Source organism: Egretta garzetta, unplaced genomic scaffold, assembly GCF_000687185.1.
Source record: "Egretta garzetta isolate BGI_Z169 unplaced genomic scaffold, ASM68718v1 scaffold61, whole genome shotgun sequence".
Lineage (NCBI taxonomy): Eukaryota > Metazoa > Chordata > Aves > Pelecaniformes > Ardeidae > Egretta > Egretta garzetta.
The window spans coordinates 1,173,529-1,193,441 of NW_009258620.1; the positions used below are offsets into that span (position 1 = coordinate 1,173,529).

A 19,913-nucleotide genomic window follows, 5' to 3' on the forward strand; every position below is an offset into this window, starting at 1 on the left:
AATATCCACATATAGCATGGACAAGCATTAGTGTGGACTTGGTTATTACAGCATTTTTGTAGCTGAGTTAGTTTATAGCTCTAGTTCCTGTTGGTGGGAATCATCAACGTGTTGGGGTTTTTTTCTTATTATTTTTGTTTGAGTCTCTGGAATAAATGGTAGCATTAGAGACTGTAACACTTCTCCGAGTGTTCAAGAAGAATCTGGACTTCAGTTACTACTATATTACCTAGTTCCACTATTGTCTTGAAGGAAAAAAAATATCCTATACTAGGCCCTGAAAGCCCTCAATTTCCATAGGTACCTTCCAACTCTTGGTGCTGAGTAGTACAGGAAGGGATACTGCATTGGTAGGCTGATAATGAGAGGACACATTCCCAGTAGAGTAGCAATGGTGCCTTCAGCACACTCAAGATATTCTAAGTCTCGTATTTACTTTTTTAATATGCTTTCAAACGTTTCTAACTTCTCTATGTACATATTTTATTGTATGTGCTTTTATGAAAGAAAAAAAACAAAACAAAACACAAAAACCTACAAAAAACCGAGTTGGGAAAAAAGGGTTTGTACTGTACTTTAACTGAAAAATATCAAACCCAAGTATAATGTTTACATTTATGTTCTGTGTGGTGCAGTCTCATGATCATAACTATCCAAACTTTAGCATTTTCAAAGTCTTGCTGCATTGGTCATTAAAGGAATGGATATTATCTGTTAAATTTCAGCCTATGGCATAATATTGTGGAGGAGTTAATTTACTGATTAAGGTGGGATTTCCTTGAAAGTGGAGTGAGAAGCTCTGTTGAACTTTTCATGATTGTCTTATGTTGTTTATGTGGTCCAAAGTGGTAATGGGAAATGTATTGATTTCCAAACTGTGCCCGACCTGCTGTCCTCTGATGGTTTAAATAATGTCTCTTGCATTTTGGATGCTGCCCTAGTCTGTCTAATTTTATTAAATCCAGGTGAGAGCACTTTTCCGTAAGAGAGAAGCAAACTCCTGGTTAATGATACAAATCCCAATGAAAGTGTGTTAATACTCAGTTTGTAAATTTTGTAAAATAGAATATTGGTTTCATTTGGTCTAAATAGATGAATTTTGTGCTTTCTTGGAGAATATCCAGATAGCTTTTGGGATTTATCTTTCACTTGAATCTGCAGTAATTGTTTTATCACTGTTTTGAAGCTGCTTACGGGTTTCTTAGGTGGAGTATTCAGTTATTTAATAGCTGTTTACTTTTTGAACTATAGAAGTGTCAGAGTTTTGGTTTGAAACTGTTTTATTTAAACATGCAATAATTGAGAGAAGGAACAGGGTATAGTGGCCATATAAATGTATTGTTAAGTAAGTGGAAAACAAGCAGAAGTGGCGTGCTAGGAAGTGGAAATCATTTTGCGGAGGCAAGGCGAAATGATTAATGAGCCTTATCTAGTATTTTTTTAAAGATAAAACTATATTCAGCACTTTTTATTTATGCTTTTTATAATAGTAAAGCTATTATTGACTAAATTGCCGAACTTTAATTTTCAGAGTGTATAGTTAATGAAATCTGTAATCAAAACTTAACTAACTACTTTCTCTAGATTAGATCTAGATTAGGAGTCATCTTTAAATTTATCATGTACTGCGATTGCATTACTGGCTTTGAGGCTTCTGCAGTTTTGCTTGTACAATTATTCCTGCTTGATAACAATCTTATTTGGATCACTGATCAGCCAAGTAGAGAGCTGCAGTCACTGACTAAGGGCAAGAAAGTCACATGATGGCTTTAGTCTTTGCTTTTTTCTTCAGAAAGCTGCGTTGATTATAATTGTACTAGCTGCTTTATATCAACCCAAATTGTGTTAATACTTGACAAATTTATCTAACTGTACAAAGTCCCTTTTCAAGGCCTTTAATCCGCAAACGAGCAATTCACAAGCAGGCTAGCAAGGTTTAAACAGCACTCGAGTTTTGCCTATTTAGCTACTTAGTGTGGGTAACTTCTGTTCAAACCACAGCTGAACCAGAAAAAAAAAAAAGCTGTAATGCAGACTTGGTTATATTGGCAATAAAAGCCCATTTTGCTGATGTAGCTTACTCAAAGTAACTTGTTTAAACTGTACTAGTAAAATAGGTTTTTGCTGATTAAGAGCAGTGTTTCTAATATAAGGGTTTGTAAACATCACTGTACCTACAAATCCTTTCCAGTCTACAAAGGGCCAAAATTTAAGCTTGGAAATTAATTTGGGTTTTTTTTTTTTTTAAAGTTATTCTATAGTAGAGAGTTTAAGAAGTTATTAACAACTGATGTAGTATGGAATAAAGCAGTGTACTGAATTTTTAAAAGAGGAAAAATCCTGTTACATACTGTTAATGCTTTGAAAACTTGTTTTAAATATTGTTGAAAACAAATATTTTTCAATCCTTTCAATAAAATCTTTTTGTAAAGTTGGATTTGTAAAGCGGCACTTTGATTGTTGAGAATATAAAATTAGGTATACACAATTACTTGCTTGGAAGGCAAATGTCCAGTGTGGGTCTTTGATACATGTCTGATGGGGCAGTAGTGTCTGTTTACTAGAAATACACCTAAGGGCTTTTTGAATGTATATGTCTGATACCAGTCTTTTCTCAAAGGTTTCAAAATAAAAGCTGGATTTGCCGTGCAAGTTGAAACTAATATTCTGTGCAACTAGTTGGGCTACATTAGCTACTTTTTTGAAGGCCCCAGAGTAGCAAAGTGAAGAAAGAAATAGATAAGGGCAATAATCCGAGATAATCGCAGATAATTTGTTACCTAGTAAGTTTAAGATTGAAAATGTAGTTTAAAATGCCCATCCTGCCCTTGCCTTTGCACCTTGTGACCAAGTTCTAGACACTTCTTCCATGAAACTTGTGGCTAATGATCAAGAGTCTTTTTATGATTTCATAATTATTCTGTGACCTATTCCAACAGTTCATGCACATCAAGTGGTTCATAAATGTGAGGAGATATCTTATGCAGCTAATACAGCTGTTTTTACAAGGTACCTTAGAAAGAGTTTTCCATCTTCTCAGGCCTGGCTAGTGACAAGTGCTTGCTGTCCCTGGCCAAAGCAGTAACCCACCATTCCTGTGACAGTGGCACTCTATCGCCTATACATAGAGCAGGGAAATAGCACTGCCAAAGACTGGGCCCTCATTTTGCAGATGATTCTTTTGAGATAGTTTATATGCAGTTTGTTAGTCCTGTCTTGCCAGAATGAAGGCTTCTTAGTGTTTTCAGTTTAAATGGCCCAGTCCTAGCATTGAGAGCTGTAATCACCGTAGTTTTTTGAACCAGCAAAAACTACTCTCCACCCCCTCCCACCCCCAGTCTTTCCAAAGCTGAGGTATCAAAAATTTTGGCACAAAATCAGTTCAGCTGGGCTGATTTAAAAAATGGCTGTATCGATTTACCCTGAGTTTTTAAGAGTTAGGAGAACTTAAATAGCCTAAAATAGGAAGATTTGGCCATAAATTTGTGTGAAGCTTGAGGCCATCTTTTTCTAGTTTTGCCCTGTCCTGCAGTGTGACTACACGATAAGCTGAAATGGATGTTGGTACCGACACGTAGGTTAATCTAAATTGTTCATGTAGGCAGTATGGATTACAGCCATCTCAGGAAGTACAAAAAAATCTCTCGTTTTGGATGTGAAGGTCAACACAGCTTGCACTTGTTGCTGCAGTTCCCTGAGATACTGAATTTAATGTAATCTGGGTCTCTTTTTGTACAGCAGTCCTACCTCGTGGTGCCAGTGTCATGTTCCTTGTGCAACTGCGAGATGACTTCCTGCATTGCTAATGAAAGGAGTGACAAAGAAGCAAATAGCATTTACAGTGGTGTTAGGATTTGTTTTGTAGAACATGATTATGTTCTAAAGACAATTGGAACTAGCCATGCCAATTAATGACATTACTGTGGGGCACAGGATTGCAAGGCCTAAATGTTCCTCCTTACTTTGTCAAATTATCCTTGGTCTTTCTGTGCAGTTCTTCTAACTTTTCTGGAATCCAAATTCGTATCAGCTGTTGTGCATGCGCACAGCAGCTTGAAGGTTTTTTTAAGGGTGAACACAAAGGGGAAGAAGAGTTGGGTCTCGTGTATTGTCCTCAAACTGAAAAGCAGGAAACCATACCCAGAGAAGTGCAATTAGAGCTTACCAGTGCTTTGTAGTGATGGGAAAATAGCAAGTTGATTTGGTTTTTTCAGTAATGCACAATGAAAAATTGAACTCAAAGGCTTGAACAAAGAAAGGTAGAAAATAATGCAAAAATGAAGCATATGAGTGGTTTGGACTTTTTCTTCCTGTTGGGTGCACTTACTTTACTGCATAGGAAAAAGTAGCCTGTTCCTGAGAGATTTCTCATAAAGTATAGAAAAGAAGGTTGGGCAAAGAAGGGGAAATGTTTGTGTATTTACCAGGTGTTGTGTAAAGAATTTGTGCAAATTTTCTAAATCTGAAATCTCCTTTTACCTATCATCGTGGGTAAAACTTCCTAAATGTTTTTGACAGAGGAAGTTCTTGATGACCTGCAGAGCAGTAGCTTCCATTTGTTTGGTACAGTGTGATTTGTTCCCATTGTTTCCCTCTTCTATTGGTGAATACCAATAAAAAAATGTGATGAGTAACTTTGGATTTATCCAAAGTTAACTTTGGATTTACCTGGATTAATCTCCTGCTTTAGTAATAGCAAATGTGAAGTTGGTTGTCTGAACCAGTCGGTTTAATGATTGTCTACATCCAGGATTAGGATGGTTGGGCAAAAAATAAAGTGCTTCAACTTGGAGTAGGCCAAAGACACTGTCTGCAGATTATGACAGGATTGTGTATTGGGAAACTTTCACAGATTGGGCCTAGTAGCTCTTATCTGCCCAGTATTAACTTCAAGACCTTGTGAAAAAGAACAGGGAGATTTCCCCAGGAACTTAACAAGACCTTAGGCTGAAATAAGAACATTTTTCTGTGAAAATATGAAGGTTAATTCCCCAAGGCATAACAATACATATCTGCTTTTGGGGAGATAAACATTTGAAAGTAACCATAACTTTTTTTCCTTCTAGTGATACAGTTGTTTCTGCTGTCTCCTTGCTATGAAGATAAAAGGGGCGTAGCACAAGCCTATTCTCTTCAGCTCATTTTGACCGAGTACAGGCCTACCGCAAGACTGAAGTCTTCCCTTGCTGGTCTTGCTCTAGGCAAGACCTGCTGCATGTTTGCTTGTTTTAGAAAAGGATTGAATATGCTTAATTGTGTTCCTCCGTTTCAGCAACAATCCATAGTCACATTTTGAGTTGTGGAATGAAGTCACGGTCATCAGCTGGTATTCTCGTGCTTTCTCTTGATATTGTCAGCTGTATGCAGTCTGGCCATAGACATTTAACCTCTTCATGCCTCCATTGTGCTAGCTATAAAATAGATTTGTTTCAGGTTTAGAAGACCAGGGTGAGAATTTTTTTCTATAGAAGTTCTGATATCGTCCTTGTAAATTTCCCTAATAAGCTGCAATAAACTATTTTAACTACTTTTTGCAGTGTACAGACACCTGCAAGCTAAAGATGTATCGAAAGAGGAACATTATGGCAGTGCTCACAGCACATGTGAATCACAGTTCCAGCCTCTTCCATACTCAGTTTGTGAACACACTTCCCCTTGAACTCATGCTGCTGATGTGAGAAATAACAATCTGTGCACAAACTGTGTTTATACTTTATTAAAAAATAGACAGCCAGTAGCTAAAGGTTCCAATCAATAAAATACCAAACATTTAAATTACAAGATTAAAGGCTTGTTTTAAGTCATCCTTGTGTATGGAATGGCACATCGGTTAGACACACTGTAGGAAGGCATGAGATTACATTGTGTAGTTTTCATGTGTAGCTGGGATTTGGAAAAAAAAAAAAAAAAAAAATTTGAAATATTCTGAAGTCAGAGGAGGAAGAGGAGCCCTAGCTGTTCTGTTGGGGTTAGGCCATCACACAGCCAGAGTGGAGATCAGGGACTACAGACATCATCAAAACAACGCTGGGGCTCAACCTCTGTTCAGCCAGATTTTTCTTCTTGAAACGTCATCAGAAACATCATCAAAAACAGACGTCATCAAAACAACGCTGGGGCTCAACCTCTGTTCAGCAACAGATCTGAGTTGAGAAGTGATGGTAGGGCAAGCCACTTCTAGGCTCAGTAATGAGAGACGGGTGTGCAAATTATTTTCATTATGTTTGTGTATATCCAGAAAAACAGCATTTATATTAACAACATTCTCTATTCACATGCATGTTGTGAACCTCCTGCAGTTACAAAGCAACATCAGGAAAACGAGGAGTGAAAAATGCATTATCCTGTCAGCAAAACTCATTGAATTGAGAGGATTACTGTTAATTTCCCGAGTGCACTTTGCTTTTTAAACTAAGTTACCAGCTGCACTGCTATGCTTCCCTAGCACAATACAAACCAAGAAATGTATAGACATTTTTCTTAGCAACTTCCCCTGCCTCTGTGGAACCGACCCATTATCTTACGTCCTGGAGGCAAGCACTTGATCAGAACTTGCCCAGCTATGATTTCACTCTGTAAGAGCTGCAGGTGGAACAGGAGGGGGATGCTCAGGAGTCGATCCTTCCATAGGAAGAAAACACTGTGGGAAGAGAGGAAGATCAGTCAATGTCAATGCCTCGCAGCAGCATTTATGTCCTTCATGTAGAAGGAGGTTTGGGTAGTTTAAGATTAGTGGCTCTCTAGGTCCCTTTCTTCTGTCTCTTTTGGTTATTATAAGGCAGTTATACTGCATGATAAAGAAGAAAAATTACACTTATCTTGTATAGAGATTTTTCCACACAGGTAGCTCTTTCTGGATGGCAGCAATTCTTGCATAGGTTGGAAACAACTTTGACTAATATCAATTTTCTTCAGGGAGAGATCACGTAAGTTCCATCCAAGCTTCTGAGCTTTGTCAGGCCAGTAAATTCTGAGGCTGTGGTAATGCTTGATGTCCTGAGGGATCTGCCTTTTGCTGTGACTACCCTTAACCATTTTCCTGGCCCGACAAGCTGTCTGCTTAATTGTGACTGTGATACAATAGGCTACAGCCTTTGTAGTTAAGTTAACCTTTTCAAGCACTTACTTCTTTCTCTCAGTCCCTGCCCAAAGCTGCGGTAGACGTGAATCAGTGCCCAAAACAAAACAGATTTTATTGCAACAGAAATGCAAGAGCCAGTAACGAAAGCAGCTTCCAGCGTGTAAGAATTCCCTTTGCCCCACTCCTTTATCACCTGCAGGAAAATGGAGACATACAACAATCAACACCTAGTGCCACAAACCCCTGAAGCTGTAAAATGCAATCAACCACTAAATTTCTGAAAGAAGTCACTAGATAGTGTGTGTGTGTGTGGGGGGGAAACCTGGTCACTTTTAAATTGTCTTTTTTTCCTGATTATGCGATTCCCTGGCTGACCCTAGCTAAATGCATTATACCTTCTGATCTCTGCATTTTTAAAGGCAACTAAAAACAGTATTGTGCCCAGATTGAAAAAACGATTAAGCTGGAGATAAGGAAACCAGACCACATCTTACATCTCAGTCTGTTTCCACTGTAAAATACAGGATGAAGTTATGTTCCCTGGCTGTCATTGTACTGTTATTGTCATGCATGTCTTGGGGCTGGCTTCATGATCTCATTTTCATTCATGGCTAGCCTCAGTATTGTGCTTATGACATTAGCAATTGCCTAATCTGTGCTTTTTTGAGGCTTCTGATACAGAGAAAATGGCAACTTTTCATTAAAAATAACAATATTTATATCCTGCAGCTATCTGCTGCATTAAAGAAGGATGGCTGCTCCCATGAACGAGGTATGATCAGGCATGTTAATACTAAGACAAGAGGCCTCTGCAAAAAAACAGGATATTAAGATCTCTTTTCCCCCTTCCTACAGGTCTGAGTCACTGCCCTGGCAGGCCTAGTAATTATCAGGATGAGATTACAAAAAGCACAGTTCTGACTACTTTGATTTGTTAACAAACCCAGTGGTGTGTATCCCAAATCAAGGCAGGTTATGGATGTCTTGGCCAGTTTCGGTGCAGTTAGTTTGTCTATTACGTTGTATCAGTTTTCCTATATCAGTTTCCCATATTTTTGCTTAAACATTAAGCTGCTACTATATAGAGTTGATCTAGCACCTTTTTCGGACCTGAAGTAATTAATGGTAAATGCAGTTTACTTACCCTTTTTTTGTTTGTTTGTTGCAATTTTGCCTTTCAGGTAATGAGATAAAAGATGCTAAAAATAATTGGTTTGGAGAAGTGACTATATTACAGATCTTTCTAGCATAGAGGAGTATTGCGTGTCCATGCCTTCGTTTGCTCAGCACTGTTGCGTGCTCATTGTTGCCGTGCAAAAACGTAAGGAGACCTAGCTATTTCCCAGTTGTCAGATGCCACCACCTGTACTTTTCTTGCTAACTGCAATGCACATAAAGTATAGCCACCAAAGACAGTGTGTGGTCCTTCTGTACTTTGCCAGCAAATAACTGGAAGAAGCTGATTTGACTGCGTACTTTAACAAACAGAACCCCAAGGACTCGGATGACTGCAGCCACTGGACTTTTATCAGTATCTGGAGACTAGTTATGTGAAGTATGAGAAACACTGGCTGCTATCAGCATTCGAGCCCTTCCCAGGATGAACAATCTGCTTTGCCCTTCTTCTTCCTCACCTCCTTTTACATGTGTTGTGGGAGGTGCTGGGGTGCCCCAGTGATAAGTGATATATCGCTATTAGAGTGCCAAAAAAATGCCTAACGCTAGAGTTTCTTGGGCTTGCACTGTCTTGTGTTTTGGCTACATCAGGATCAACAGCTGGGGGTGCTGCCTAAAAAATTCTTTAAAAGATAATGACTTGAGGCCCTGCAGATGGCCAAATGTTCTGGCGCCACTTGAGACTCCTGTCAAGGAGGGGAGGCATTTTTGAGGAGCTGTGTATCTTGTACTGGAAGATTTTGTTGCATCTTTCCCTAATCATTCCAAATGCTTTGCCAGTTACAGAGACTTCCAGGGCCTCTCCCCTCTAAGTAATCAGTTCAACAGCAATTTGACATGGTTCCTGTCTTGAAAAGTGGATCCATGAGGACGTGCCTGCTGGTCTCATTGATTCTAACAGGAGCTGCAGTGAAGGGCTGTGCTCAGGAATGAGGCACCATGTTTTGGGCCCAAGGATCCAGTAATGAAGAGGAGGCCTCCAGCCTTGCTCCCTATTATCAAGCAAGTAAGTTTGATAAATTACCGTGTAAAGCAGGTAGATGAGATAAACTACTTCAGGGATGTTCTGACTCAGAAAAATCCACACTAGAGGTTTCAGTTCTTTTAAAATCTGTAAAATAAGATGAGATATATACAGCTTTACTTTATAAAGGCTACATATAGTTGATTTTTTCAATAGCATTTCAAGCGCTGGTCTAGCTGAGTTCTCAGTTGTAACCTTGCTCTCCACTTGCCTTCTCTACCTATGTTTTTTTAGCAGGAAATATGACCTGTTTTCCACGGAGCTGGGCCAGGAGTGATCTTGGTGAAATCAGAACTGGTTGTTTCATGGGCACATCCTGACAGCTGTGTGTGATTTGAGCCATCTCAGCATCCTCTTGAGCTCTGCCTTCTAATACTTACAGTACAGCTCCCAGCCAGCTTAAATGGAGAAGCAGCTGACTCTTCTGAGTTGCATCTAAGATGATGTACTTTTTCTTTGGGTACGCCCAGATTTTTCTCTAAAACATAAATGTTTTCATAGCTAACAGACAGCGCTCTGTGACTTTTTTCTCTACCTTTGTTTCTACTACAGAGGATTAAAGTCACTGAGAACTAACATGTGGGAGAAGCAAGAGGATTTAACTGTCAGGAAAATTTTGTTTCACAATTAAGCTTGGGACTTGGGAAAGAAGAAACGATGGACTTCTTTCCAGCAGGTAGCAACTTTCAGCAGTCCTGAAGTGGAAGGCCAGGTCTGAGCAAACAAAAGAAAAACAGCTGGGTCACTGGGAATGAGAGCAGTGACCGTGCCAATGCTATGATAAGATTTGGTGCATCTGATCAACCATAGATTCCCCCCCAAACTAATGCTGATCCTTCTGCAACGGTCAATATATGAACCTCTACAAAAGCATTAAAGGGAGTTGTCCCTCCCCTAAGGGAGTTTGTCTGTTCTCTGCCACTTCTACTATTGTCTCTGTTTTGTGTGGTACTGCATAGTGCTCCTCTTAGGATAAGACCAATAGGGAAAGGAAAACAAAGGCTGAGAAACAAGAGGGGGGAGAAAGAGAGAATTAGTAATTAACGGGAGAAAAGAGAGAAAATAAAAAATGGAGATAGGAAAAATAAATCCACTAAGTAAAGCAACAAAGATGATGAGGGGACTGTAGCATCTCCCCTACAAGGAAAGCCTGAGAGAGCTGGGCTTGTTTAGCCTGAAGAAGAGAAGGCTGAGAGGGGATCTCATCAACACGTACAAATATCCTAAGGGTGGGGGTCACGAGGACGGAGCCAGACTCTTCGCCGTGGTGCCCAGCGCCAGGACAAGGGGCAATGGCCACAAACCGAAGCATAAGAGGTTCCAGTTGAATGTGAGGAACAACTTCTTTACTTTGAGGGTGACAGAGCCCTGGCCCAGGCTGCCCAGGGGGGCTGCGGAGTCTCCTTCTCTGGAGATATTCAAAGCCCACCTGAACAATGTCCTGTGCAACCTGCTCTGGGTGACCCTGCTTGAGGGGGTGGACTAGGTGATCTCCCGAGGTCCCTTCCAACCCTTGCCATTTTGTCATCCTGTGAAATGGGAGAGCATGTGTATAAATAGAAGAAAAATCATGAATAATCCCCTTGTGAAATGGCATGTGCTTCAACACAGAAATAAGGGCGCATGAGGTTTAGCTGTGCTTTCAGGTGCGGCGGTTACCAGGAAGGACTGCGCATGAGGCGTTTCCAAGTTTTCCCTTCTATTATGCTTATACTTTCTGGTGGATTATGAAAGGCTCCATCCCTTTCTTGCGTAACAGCCTCATAGCAGGTGTGGATTCTGAGAGCACCGAACATGACAATGATACGTGTTTGTCTACTGCTGCATTATCTGCTAGAAGCTGATAGGGAAAAACTTGTTTGAACAGGGTAAGGAAAAGGAGTTCCTCCTGTGACCCTTCTGTCAAACTGTAGACATGCTCTAGCCTAAAATAGACTCATTTTTACCTTGGATGCAAAGCTATCAGACACTCATGAAAAGCACCCACCTTTTCTAAGTTACTGTTGCCCTGCAGTGCTGCCAGCTACTGAAATACAGCACTAATTTTTTTTTTCATTAATTTCACATTTGCTATTTCTTAGTTAGACAAGAAGCTGTTAACTTCTCCCAGCAGAGAAGTCAGTTACGAAGCTAGACTGGGTAAAAAGTAGCTTTCAAGTAGTTCTAACGTAGACAGTTTTGAGCAAAGGGCAAGAATATGTACTTATCCCTAGGACTTTTACTGTAACTAGCTGAACTATTAAGAAACACGTTTGTTGTTGACACGAGACCATCTAACTGAAGCGCCTCTTTCTTTTCTTACAAGAAACAGTGCCTCTTTTAATGCCTAACAGGCAAATCAAGGAGAAGCAAAGAACTCATAATCTGTGAATGGCAACTGATCATATCAACTTTGTTTCTGATGGTTGGGGAAAAGTAGCTGAAAGGTTTACACTTTTAATCTTGGCAGGAAAACAGACGTGGTCCTAATTGCCCCTTCTTTCCATACCTGATACAATTTAACTGAAAGCAAAGATCCAGTGCCTCAGGAAGGTGCTCCCTAAGGAGCTCCCAGGAGGAAACCAAGCTGCAATACCCCTCTCTGCACTCCTAAGCGTCACACTCGCAGTTGGTCCTGTCTCCATTTTTCCCTGCTGGATAGCTGTTAGCAGCCAGAACACTCCTAAGTCCAGGAGAAAGATGATTCTGTGCAACTATTCACCTAAAGTTACTGAAGAATTTTAAGAGCAACAGTGCTTGATGCTAGCTCCACTTTCTAACAAGGAAAGCAATCAAAACACTTGGAAAGCTGTATTTCAGCTGCCAGGAAATTGTCTGAATGGCTAAAGCAAACACCCAAGGAGCCTAAGAAAACAACAAACGCAAAACTCCCTAAATGTCTTCCTGGTAATAAAAGACTTGCACATCTGATATACTTTGGCCCTCATTCTGCGATTGTTCTTGGGACAGAGCTTTCAGGATTTCAGAGGAAGTTCAGTCTGACTGACATGAAAAAACACATTTCAAGTTCACAAATCATTGGTAACCTGACAACTGTTGCTCACCTTTAAAGAAGCTGCCCCAATAAAAGACCACTCATCTTTTTGGTGTGGTTTCTAAGGATATAAGACCTATGCAGTCTCACTGTGTCTGTATATCCATCTTCGTCACAACTTGGAGGAAACAGTGCCCCTCAGAAAGGAATAATGATAGTGTGACGTTGTTCCATCCTGCGTGCTCAGCTGAGAGACACAGATTTATAAGAAACCTGACTTCACTGTTGGTGGTGCTCTTTGTTTTCTGCAGGGATCCATTCTGGCTCCTTCCACTTAGCAGTATTACATGGGATGGGATGGCTGTGACTTCCCAGCCTGTGGTAATTGCCCAGGGTGAGAACCTGTAGTCTCAGAAGTTGACTATTCTTGCTAGTGTCGCTGTTAGCTTAACACTTACTGCGATGACGCTAATGGCCATCTTCAGGCAGGCCCAAACAACGCCTGTTGCTGAGATGATGTTATGTAGAAGGGTGATCTCGTGCAGACTTATCAGCAGAACACACAAGCAGAGCTGAAAGAGAAGAGGCAAAGATTTGGTAGAATTAATAGTTTGAGACCATACAGCCCACCAAAAAATATTTGACACAAACTCCCGGCGATAGCAAGTTGGGCACAGATCTAAAGGCTAACATTTTTCCTCAAAACCTGTAGATAGTATGAAATGGGACACAAGGACAGGCGTACTTCCCTGTGTGCCGTATCAGCAACAACAAAGAACACGGAAGGCAGTAAGATGTGCTCCAGATAAAGCATAAGGTAATGATGTAGTAAAGTGAGAATGAAGGGTGGTGCACAGAAGTACAAACTCTTTCTAAACGGATCTTGGGTTCGCTTCACTTATCTGTAGCTGCAGGTTGCTATCTCACCTCGACTGCCCTGCTAGGTCAGGCTCTCCTCTCCCATCCCAGTATCATTTTCTCAAACGTAGGAGATGGCTAGGATGGCTAGAAGGCAAGAGGCTGTAGGCTGAGATGTTGTGCCATGATAATCTTTCTTATTTTAGGAGGCCATGTTGGGTTGGAGCTTCTGGATGCAATTGTTTTTGTGGACACACTTCCCAAAAATAAGATTCAGTTTTCCTTTTGGGCAGGACAACGATAAAATATACATTGATTAATTTTTATGGATTTTAACTAAGCTTCCCTATAGCAAACACCTGGAGGGATGACCTTTAATAAGCTAATCTTATCTAAAAGGTAAGATAAAGGCAGGATTGTCCTAGGAAGTTAATAGTTCAGCTCAACTTGTCTAATTCTAGGATATTCTCAAGAGCAGGGTAAAACGGGAACCCAGGGGGGAGAGTTCTGTACCTGTGCCTGAAGATCAAAGGTCAACATGGAAAAACAGAGGTTCAGCATGAAGTATTGAGACTGTAGGCTTTCTAGAGCACCACCCACTCGAAAGGCCATCATGCTTTGACTCTGAATGAGGATGATGGCACAGATCACATCAAAGGAGCCAACCAAGAGGATCAGAACGAAGCGGGCCTGATGGGAAAGAGAAATAAGGATATGACTGGCACTGCCAAAACAGGGACAGTTTTTAACCTAAAATGTGCTAACTGGTAATAAAAGCATAAAGGAGTAAGGAGACCCAGGCTGCCTATGAACAGCATTTTTAGACAACAGTTTGCCACACTGTTAAGTGGCAAGGTCAGGCCATGATTTTTGCCATTTGTTGCAACCACTTGGTATTAACTGTAAACTCACGTTGGCTACTTTGGTTTGCATTGCCCTCAGTGTAGTAGTTTTACAACTGTTAAGAGAAACATAACCTTTGCACTCCCTGTAATATCATGACAACTCTGAGTAAGGTTTTGCTTGAGGTTTTATACAGTTTGAAGAAACAGCTTGCTTTGGCAGGGATGGGCTCTAAGCTTCCCGTATGGCATAATCCAAGTGGGGACAGCGGGTTATTCTGAACGCTGTACTTAATAAATTTTGGAAAACATTGGGTTTTGTCTGGGTTGTATCCACAACTTTGCTAGCATTCACACTGTCTGCTGCTTTAAAGATGGCTGAAGTTGGCAAAGCGTCCTTCATAATTACATTGATACGAGAATATTTCTACCAGCATGCCTTATTCTGGTTCAGAAATTTTGATTGGGAAGTAGGAGTTACAGTAATCCAGGTTACTTTTATAGTAGTAAAAATAAGTCCTTAATAGTACACCTTCTACACCAGGCTTTACTCCGAGGTTCTTGTTTAATATATAAACTGATGTCTGGGATGCATACTTTAAAGTAATTTCCATCTCTGATGCCTGTTCCTTATTGACCCTAGCAGCCCAGTTTGCTGTAGGTAAGTATTTTTAACTAAATGTACAATTAATACGTAAATGGAATAGGCAAATTCTGCTTTGCGGCACCTTCCTAGCTTGGTTGCTATCCCTTCTATCAAAGATAATTTCTGGATGACTTCACAGCAAGGAACCTCCATCTCACATTTGTGATAAACGTGTGACCACAGAAGGGAAGGACTTCTGAGAAGCACGGCAAATGAATGTTTAACTACAAATCTTGGCATCGCATAGAATGAAATCTTTGTATTACATTTTATCATTAGAAATGCAAACAAGATAACCTGGAATGGCAGTACCTCCCCTAGCATGTTGTATCTTTGTGTTGCCTTGCAGCAGGTTACCATAACTCTCTCAAAACCACATCACCGCATGGATGGAGCGGTGGGGCTAATGGCAATGTCCTTGCCTGTAGACTTGAGATTCCAGTTCTGTTCATAAGCTAAATTTACGTGGCTTTAGGCCAGTCGTTTTATAGACATAAACCTGAAGCAAAGTAGGAAAAGTGAAGGGTATCTTCTGCAGTAATCCTGTGTGAGTAAAATACTTTGGTGTTTATGTTTCTTTCAGATACTGCCATAAAGAAACCCACAGCATAGCTCAGAGAAACAGATTTGCAATTGTGGAGGTGCACGTTTTGTTACTCGAGGGTAGGATTAATTCAGCCTGATTTTTCTCTGTTTATCAGTGCCCCTATCACAGATATCTTGCCTTTCTAAGATTTTCAAATCCAAGATGTGGAAAAAAGCAAAGTTAATTAAAGCCAGGAGACTAACCAGGAGTTTCGGCTTTTGCTCAGCAGAGAGAACGGTGAAGTTGACAACGGAACGGAACATCACTAGCAAGATGGAAAGAACAAAGACGATGAGCTCCTGGCGATTCTCCTGCAGGATTCCTCTAGTCACATAGTACACACAGAACACTGGGAAGGAGAAGGAAAGGGCAGTTACCAGGAGAACACAGATTGCACACGGTGCAATTTTTCCATATGCTTGATCCAGATGACCAAACGGAAGCATCAAGACCGTGTAACTCGGGCTCCTCAGTCAAGAGCGTATCTTTATTCTTACCACGGAGCCTGAATCAGATACTTAAAGTGAGTACTCCCCCCTGTGTTTGGCATGCAAGAAATGAAATAATTTGTTAGCTTTTTAAATAACTTGTGAAGAAAACACTTTGCAAATGGCAACATATTAGCTGTCCAAATTAATTGGCAGCTGCAGTATGCTATTCTATTAATAGTGTATTGAACACTATGTTGAATAGTGTATTTGAATTAAATGAAGCAACACCATTTTTATTAAAGAACTGGAATTACCCAACCTTCCCAGTGAGAGTACTTCAAGTGACTAACAAGGAACTCACTACTCTTACACGTACCTCTACAGTACTGTTTGTGTGGTTCTGACCACCGCAAATGGCTCGTGTGTTGAACTGAACTTAGTCAGACCGGATTCCTAACAGTTTGGTTTTGTTGTGGAAATTTTGAAACACCCCACCCCGTAAACTGTAGCCCAGAAAAGAATTGGTTTGGGAAAGTTCTGAGTTACGTTTTTATAAAATACATCAAACCCCACCACTCTTAACACCACAGTTAGCTGTCACTGTTGAACTCTACACATCCATTCTGACAAAGCTCAAATAAGGAAAAGGCTTTCCTTTCACAAAAACAGGAATCGGTGCTTTGTTCTTACGTAGACGCTCCTGCAAACACCCATTAATTCTTACCACAGATAAAGTAATGATAGCTTTATTTTTCCAGAGGGCTGCTTCCTGGATTCCACACATCAAATACTCTAGTTTTGCTAGGTTGGGACGTGGGGACAAAGTGTCGTCATTGTTTTCAAAGTAACATAATAACTTCGGTCTCTCTAAACAAACCTTCTAGTGAACGAACTTCCTTTTTCATTTTTATTAACAGCGATTGAGAAAACTCAAAATGTTTGGCAAATTACAAAGGGAATCATGCGATTTTTTGCATGCTTATGACCTCAGGAAGACCTGAAATATTTAAGAGAGTATTTCCTTATTTTCCAAATTTTGCTGCTAAATCAGAGGAAGTCTGTACAAATAATCTGAGAACAAACTTTTTTCTGAGCATTAAGACTTTTGCCAAGATAGCATACGCGCATTTCTGAAATCAAGGACAGCCCCTTGTTTTTGGTAAATGAACATTTTTCAACAACTTAATCCCAAACCCTCTTTGAAGTAAGTATCTCTAGTGGTATATCCAAGAGATTGTTACAGCCGGGGCATCTATTTTTCTTTAAAGAACTACCACCAGTTCAGTCAGTCCTTGTCTACCCTGTGGAAAACGTGTGGTTTTGGCGTGCTTATGGAGGTGAGCTTACACCATCTTAAAATCTCAAGGTAAGCCAGTAATAATTTCAACATGTTCCTTGAACGATGTTATCTTTCCTAATGTGTCGAAACAACAACTTTTGTCTACATTAGACCTTTGAAATTGGAAGTAATGTGTTAAAAACACACTGGTTTTCCCAATTTAAACCAGAGGTTTGTGAGAGGTGTGCACTTCTTCCCGTGTGTGTGTTGCAGCATAGAATACTAATTAGTATCAACAGAAGGTAGGAGGGGGAAAAATAGATTAGCAAGCGTGCTTTCAACTTCCCCATTGATAACATCATGTGATTCACTTGGTTTATTATGAAGGTTCTTCATTTTTCTCTGAAGCACAAAACACGCCGTTGCTAACAAAAACAGTGTGACAGATTGGAGGCACCGATGGTCTGTTCTAACATTGCAATTTTTGTTGGTACGCTGAGTCTTGTGTGAAAAGCTGCTAATCAAACCAGAGTTTTGGGATAAGAGTATTGTTTGCCTGTGTCTAATTATAGAATCTGGAACAAATCTATTGTCTTTGTTCCCTCTGGGTAAAAGCATGAAAGCTGGAAAGCAATGACTGCTTACAATGAGCATGTACACCTCTTGTACACAAGGTGCTACACCCACAGAGTCTATTTTTTCCACACTGTTTGCCCAGCAAGCCAACAGCCAAAACCTTCTAAAGCCGCTGAAGAGGACTTCCTAAAATACTTACAGTGGTATTTATTTTCACGTAAAGTTTCATTTCTATTTAATAGAAATGGACCCAGGAATATGAACATAAGTTTCTATTGATGATCTAATTGGAAATATCCAAGGAAGTGTGGATTTTCCTTCCTGTGGGACAAAAATTACTGGACAAAAAAAAGAAAGATAGCTTTAAAACAAATGAGGTCCTTATTTTCTTTTATTAAAATACTTCAGGTGAAGCAATATCCTTACAGAGATGACTTAACATTTTCTTCTTTCAGATCAAACCATGTATGTTTGGTTTCTCACAATGTAAGAAGGTGCCTTGAGACCAAGTACGCCTCGGGTATAAGCACGGCTTGTGTCAGGGGACATGCATACATTCTATGACAAGCCTTGGAGTGTGGACACTTCTGAATTCCCCGGCATATTACGGCGCAGACATTAAAAGGGGAAATGGTAAGCTCTTTCTGTCATAGCTGAGCATTCAGTATATCTTACATAAGGTGACAGCTGTCTGGAAGCAAAATCATTGCCACATCTGCCTAATGGAACACTGGTAAGAAAGCCAATCGCAGAAAAACTTCCTGAAACCTGAGTATTTTTTCACACTATTCACACATGAACGTATTCTAGATGACACCAGCATCTACCACTGATCCTTTCCCTAAAATACTACTGGAAAAAGCAACAATGGCAAAAGCATCTAGCTCGTTAGTGCTAAACTAGCAGAAGGTTCTACGTGTAGCATATCAGGCCAAGTGGAGTGAAATAAGGAACTTCAGTTGCTGCTTAATTACTGCTTTGGGAAATAAATAATTTGTTTTAAAATACAAATGGAACGTTTCTTACCAACTCCAACTAACTGAATAAGAGAAATGGTGAAATCTTCCTCAGTTTGCTGAACAAGTGTCTCTATGGTTAGCCCTATGACACTTAGTAGAGACAAAATAGTGACACAGAAGTAGATCTTCACAGGAAACGATAGCTCTGAGCAAGGTTTGATCTGTAAAGGAAGAAGATTTTTAAACACGTAATGCAGTAGGTGCTGTCTCTAAGAAACGCATTACAGCAACTTGGCTAAATGACACAAGTGCGGGGTTTTCCCTGGAAAAAGGAAGGGGAACTCTTAACAGTTAAACTGAAACTCCAAAACTGCTGAGGAAGGGAGAGCTCTAACTTTATTTCATAATTAAGCCCCGCCTAGATTTTTCTGGTTTATACCTGCAGGCTCCCTTCCGCTGCTCTCAGTGCCTCCCAAGGGCCATGGCGTTATCATTTCAACTCCAGAAATCGAGATTGCCAATGCCCACGCGTACGCCTATCAAAACACAGCGATGTTCAGCAACCAACTTTTTCCCCGTACCCCAGATCAAGATTTTTAATTTTAGGGAAGCACAAAGAAAGGTTCGCGCTTCCAGGCAACGCGCTGGAGTGAGCATTTGCCCCTTCCTCCCAGGCAGCCTAAACCACGGGGGCAGATAAACTGCACCGTGCTAGCAAAAAAAAAAATAAAATCGCTTTACTGTGATGGAAAAGCCCTTCAGGGTCGCTGTGCATTTAGCGCCTGCGGGTAACGTCACCCGTGATGTTGGTACGTGGAGGAGTTTTTGATGAACTACACGGGTGCTATTTGCAAACGCAGCTTTATTTAAGCAAAAGCAACTCCTTGAAACCAACGAGGCGCTGGCCGAACTGAGGCAGCCGCGGCCGCAAAAGGGGCACAAATCCGATTTGCTCTCGCGGCCCCCGGCTTCCCCCAGAAGGCCAACTGTACTCTGCATCAAAAGAAGTGTGGCCAGCAGGTCGAGGGAGGGGATTCTGCCCCTCTACTCTGCTCTGGTGAGGCCCCACCTGGAGCCCTGCGCCCAGCTCTGGAGCCCTCAGCACAAGGAGGACATGGAACTGTTGGAGCGGGGCCAGGGGAGGGCTACTAAAATGATCCGAGGGCTGGAGCCCCTCTGCTCTGAGGCCAGGCTGGGAGAGTTGGGGGTGTTCAGCCTGGAGAAGAGAAGGCTGCGGGCAGAGCTGAGTGCGGCCGGTCAGGGCTTAAAGGGGGCCCAGAGGAAAGGGGGGGACAAGCTTTTTAGTAGGGCCAGCTGGGACAGGACAAGGGGGGATGATTTTAAACTAAACCAGAGTAGGTTTAGACTGGATCTAAGGGAGAAATTCTTTCCAGTGAGGGTGGTGAAACCCTGGCAGGGGTTGCCCAGAGAGGGGGTGGAGGCCCCATCCCTGGGACCATTCCAGGCCAGGTTGGCCGGGG

At 41.1% G+C, this 19,913-nt stretch overlaps 1 protein-coding gene and 2 long non-coding RNA genes across 5 annotated transcripts; 2 read left to right on the top strand and 1 right to left on the bottom strand.

Annotated features, from left to right (window-relative positions):
* Positions 1 to 131: 131 nt before the first annotated feature.
* Positions 132 to 16,342, bottom strand: LOC104134580. The gene is made up of 7 exons (XM_035903586.1): positions 15,391 to 16,342; positions 13,627 to 13,803; positions 12,714 to 12,827; positions 9,282 to 9,368; positions 7,127 to 7,274; positions 6,126 to 6,640; positions 132 to 6,039 (listed from the first exon to the last, which is right to left on the bottom strand). The coding sequence occupies exons 1-6, from the start codon at positions 15,631 to 15,633 to the stop codon at positions 6,609 to 6,611; spliced, it is 801 nt and encodes a 266-aa protein (XP_035759479.1). The 5' UTR covers positions 15,634 to 16,342; the 3' UTR covers positions 132 to 6,039; positions 6,126 to 6,608.
* On the top strand, positions 7,268 to 10,332 carry LOC118453296. Of its 2 annotated transcripts, XR_004843220.1 has the most exons (4): positions 7,268 to 7,853; positions 7,937 to 9,263; positions 9,516 to 9,741; positions 9,834 to 10,332. It is a non-coding gene; the product is annotated as an uncharacterized LOC118453296 (long non-coding RNA). The 2 variants fall into 2 exon arrangements; XR_004843219.1 differs by having other exon boundaries at positions 7,268 to 9,263.
* Positions 15,622 to 18,493, top strand: LOC118453297. Of its 2 annotated transcripts, none has more exons than XR_004843221.1 (3): positions 15,622 to 15,710; positions 16,887 to 16,984; positions 17,929 to 18,493. It is a non-coding gene; the product is annotated as an uncharacterized LOC118453297 (long non-coding RNA). The 2 variants fall into 2 exon arrangements; XR_004843222.1 differs by having other exon boundaries at positions 15,646 to 15,710; positions 16,899 to 16,984.
* Positions 18,494 to 19,913: the final 1,420 nt, after the last annotated feature.